At 54.7% G+C, this 3,397-nt stretch overlaps 1 protein-coding gene across 1 annotated transcript in view; it reads left to right on the forward strand.

Moving 5' to 3' along the window:
• The first annotated feature begins 6 nt into the window (after positions 1–6).
• The window catches only part of Rilpl2 (Rab interacting lysosomal protein like 2), a 10,461-nt gene continuing 7,070 nt past the window's right edge, over positions 7–3,397 (forward strand). Inside the window, exon 1 of the mRNA XM_004635969.2 lies at positions 7–434. Coding sequence (XP_004636026.1) covers positions 63–434 — 372 coding nt within the window. The 5' untranslated portion in view covers positions 7–62. The remainder of the gene's footprint in view (positions 435–3,397) is intronic.

Consider the following 3,397-nt stretch of genomic DNA (forward strand, 5'->3'; position numbering starts at 1 on the left):
CAGAAAGAAAGTTTTGGGGCAGGGAGGAAGTAGAGGTCCGGCTGGCTCGGGGTGCGGGGGTCATGGAGGACCCGCTGGTGCGCGAGGACGGCGACCAAGAGGAGGAAGAGGAGGAGGAGGAGGAGGAGGAGGAGGAGGAGGGAGAGGATGGCGAGGAGGAGGCCGGGCCCGAGCGCGCCCTGGGCAAGAGCGCCCTGCAGCTGACCGCCGAGGACGTGTACGACATTTCCTACGTGGTGGGCCGCGAGCTGATGGCGCTGGGCAGCGACCCCCGCGTGACCCAGCTGCAGTTCACGATCGTGCGCGTCCTGGAGCTGCTCGAGGCGCTGGTGAGCGAGGGCGGCCTAGCGGCCGAGGCGCTGCGCCTGGAGCGCGACAGCTTGCGGCAGGAGGTGCGGGCCCTGCGCGGCGGGCCGTGCCCGGCCGGCGGCCAGGTGAGTGGGGAGAGGGGTTCTCGCGCGCCCGTGGTCCCCGCGCGCTCGGGAGGCTGAGGCAGGACGATCCCGCGAGGTGAAGGCAATCCCAATGCGGACTACAAAGTCAGACGTTGTCTAAAACGAAGAAACAAACAAAAACAAAAAACGAAGAAACATCTCCATCGAAAACAGGGAGGGGAAGCGTAGACCGTGCGCTTGCCGAGTGCAGGGACCTGGGCTTTATTTTAAATCCTCAGCCTGCGCTGAACTTGGTGAACTTGACGGAGAGCAGGGGTCCCCAAGCTTTCGTGTGAGAGGCGCCCAACCGGGGTGGACCCTAAAACATGGGCCGCTGGGCCACGGCTCCTGACCACAGCGCTCGGAATCTGCGTTTCTAACGGGCACTCTTGAGAGGCAGCTGCTGCCTAATAGGCGTCACACTGTGAGAAAGAGGAATTCGGGCCTGCGACCACAGAAGGACGGGGTCAAGATCTGCAGGCATCGTTGTGTCACACCGGAAATAACCCAGATGCAACAGAACCCAGGTCTTCCTGTGTGCTAAGCAACCATCCAGCACTGAGTTATATCACTATACTTTCTATTTTTTGAGACAAGGTCTCTCTAAGATGCACAGGCTAGACTCTTAATTTGTAATCCTTCTGCTTCAGCCTTCTGAGTAGCTGGGATTACAGGAGTGTGCCATCTCCCCTGCCAGGATAGATTTGTGGTCTATTTCTGCCTTGGAATACTATACAACAATGAAAAAGAACAGAGCACTAATACCCATACACCATGGTATGCATGAACTTTATGCTGGATACATTGAGAGAAAGAACTCAGGCACAAAAGAGAATGTGCTGGGGCCAGGGAGATGGCTCAGTGGAATAAGTGCTTCCCTGGCGAGCACAAGAGCCTGAGTTCAATCCCTGGTTCCACAAAAAAAAAAAAAAAAAAGAGAATCTGTTGGTTTGTTTGTTTTGAGACGGTCTCTCTATGCAGTTCAGGCTGACCTTGAGCTCACTTTGTAGCCCAGGCTGGCTTCAAACTTGAAAGGATCCTCCTGCCTCAGCCTCCTGTGTGCTGGGATCACAGCTGTGCGTCACCACGCCGGGCTCCCTAGTTTCTGTTTCATCTAGCCCTGATTCCCAGTGGGGCTGCATTGGTCCTCCTTAGTACCAACCACAGGCGATGACTCCGTGCCCTCATCAGTAGCCTGGCTGTGGAGGGTAGAGAAGAGCAAAATGGCCATCTGGGGTTTCCCAGCTGCATGGCTGCTGTTGCCAAAGGGTGGGGAGGGAGCCCCGTGAACTGGACAGGGACTGGGTGGCCAAGTGTCATCAGGCAGGAAGTGAGGTGGCACATTTTCATGGAAACCACGGAGAAGACTCCAGTGGGGGAGCTGGGCACGGTGGGAGGTCAAGGTAGGAGCATCAGGAGTTGGAGCCCAACCTGGCCACTCAGAGAGGGATATACTGTTTCAAAATAAAAATAAAATAGAAGAGTGGGGCTGGGAGGTCGGTGTGCAGGTTTTGCCTTCCATCTCTAGGGCCAAGAGAAAGAATGGGTACAGTAGGCAGGAGGATCACAGTAAGCTCAAGGCCACCATAGGCTGCATAGTGAGTTCAAACCCAGCCTGGACTAGTAGCAAGACTCTGTCTCAAAAAGAAAAAAAAGAAGTTACTGTTATGTCCAGGAAACTGTTGGGAGGAGCCAGGTTTTCAGCCTTCTCAGTGAACTAGTGCGCGTCACCATTGCCTGAGACACAGCCCCTCAGCTCTGCTGGCTTCAGTTGCAAAGCAAAACAGAGGTTTTGCATCTGCTCGAGGAACCTGGTTGCCAGGCACGGACCACTGTTCTCAGGGCTGTTTCTCCAACTTCTCTCTTCTGCACAGAAAGCATCAGGTGCTCTTTGGCAGCAATGGTGCCGCCACTTTGTTAAATTTCTGGTTTTTGTTGGTTTTTTTTCTTCTTTGTTTTTCTGGTACCAGGGATTGAACTCAGGACCTTGCACTTGCCAGGCTGGCGCTTATTCTACTGAGCCGTCTCCCTGGCCCTGGTGCAGCCACTTTGAAGATGCAGATGGGGGGCTGGCCAAGTGGCTCAGCGGATTAAAGCCCCTGCAAGCAGGTGCAGGGGCTGCGGGTCCGCCCTCCCCCCTCCCTGGGGCGTGCTGAAACCGGAAAGTGAGACTGGGTGTGGTGGCGAGCACCTGTAATCCCAGCTCTTGGGAGGCTGTAAACAGGTGGATCACTAGGAGGCCCTGAACACCCTGTAGACCCTTCCCTAAAAATACCAAAAAAAAAAAAAAAAAGATGCAGATGGGACGCCTCCACTGGCTCACAGTCGGTCCCTCCTGCTGCAGACAGCTGCTTCTTGCTGCCCTTTCGGTGCTTACTTCACCTTCCTTCCTTCTCCTTTGGGAGCCATTGCTGTGGCGCCAGACGATAGCTGCTGGTGTGGACTGCAGCGCCTTTTCGGCAGTCACAGCCTCGCAGTGGAGTGATCTGAATCTGCCTGAATCAGCTCCTGTTTCAGTTCTTCAGTCATTCCCTTCAGTTTACCATTTTTCAACACTAAGTGTTTTCTCTCAATCTTGCCTGCAAAATTGCTCTTTTCTTCAGAAGAGCAACTTGCTGGTCAATAAAATCAGGGTCTTGCTGTATTGCCCGGGCTGGCCTCAGACTCCTGATCCTCCTGCCTCAGCCACCAGGGGCGCTGGCTGGGACTGTAGGTGGGCTCCGCTAGCTTACTTTTTGTTCCTATGATTCTAGGTACTTCCTGAAGTGGAGTCATAGTACCGGTTAGTACTGACAGACCTCACTTGGTGTAAATTGCTCAGGTTCACCCGTGCTGTGGCATGCGGCACAGTTTCCTTCCTTTTTCAGGCCCTGTAGTAGTCCACTGGGTGTGCATCCTGCACCCTGTTTGTCCATCATTGCGTGATGCACCCTGGCTTGCTTCCTTTTGGTTGCTGTGAGTTG

This window comes from Octodon degus, unplaced genomic scaffold, assembly GCF_000260255.1.
Source record: "Octodon degus isolate 3935 unplaced genomic scaffold, OctDeg1.0 scaffold00076, whole genome shotgun sequence".
NCBI classification, from domain to species: domain Eukaryota; kingdom Metazoa; phylum Chordata; class Mammalia; order Rodentia; family Octodontidae; genus Octodon; species Octodon degus.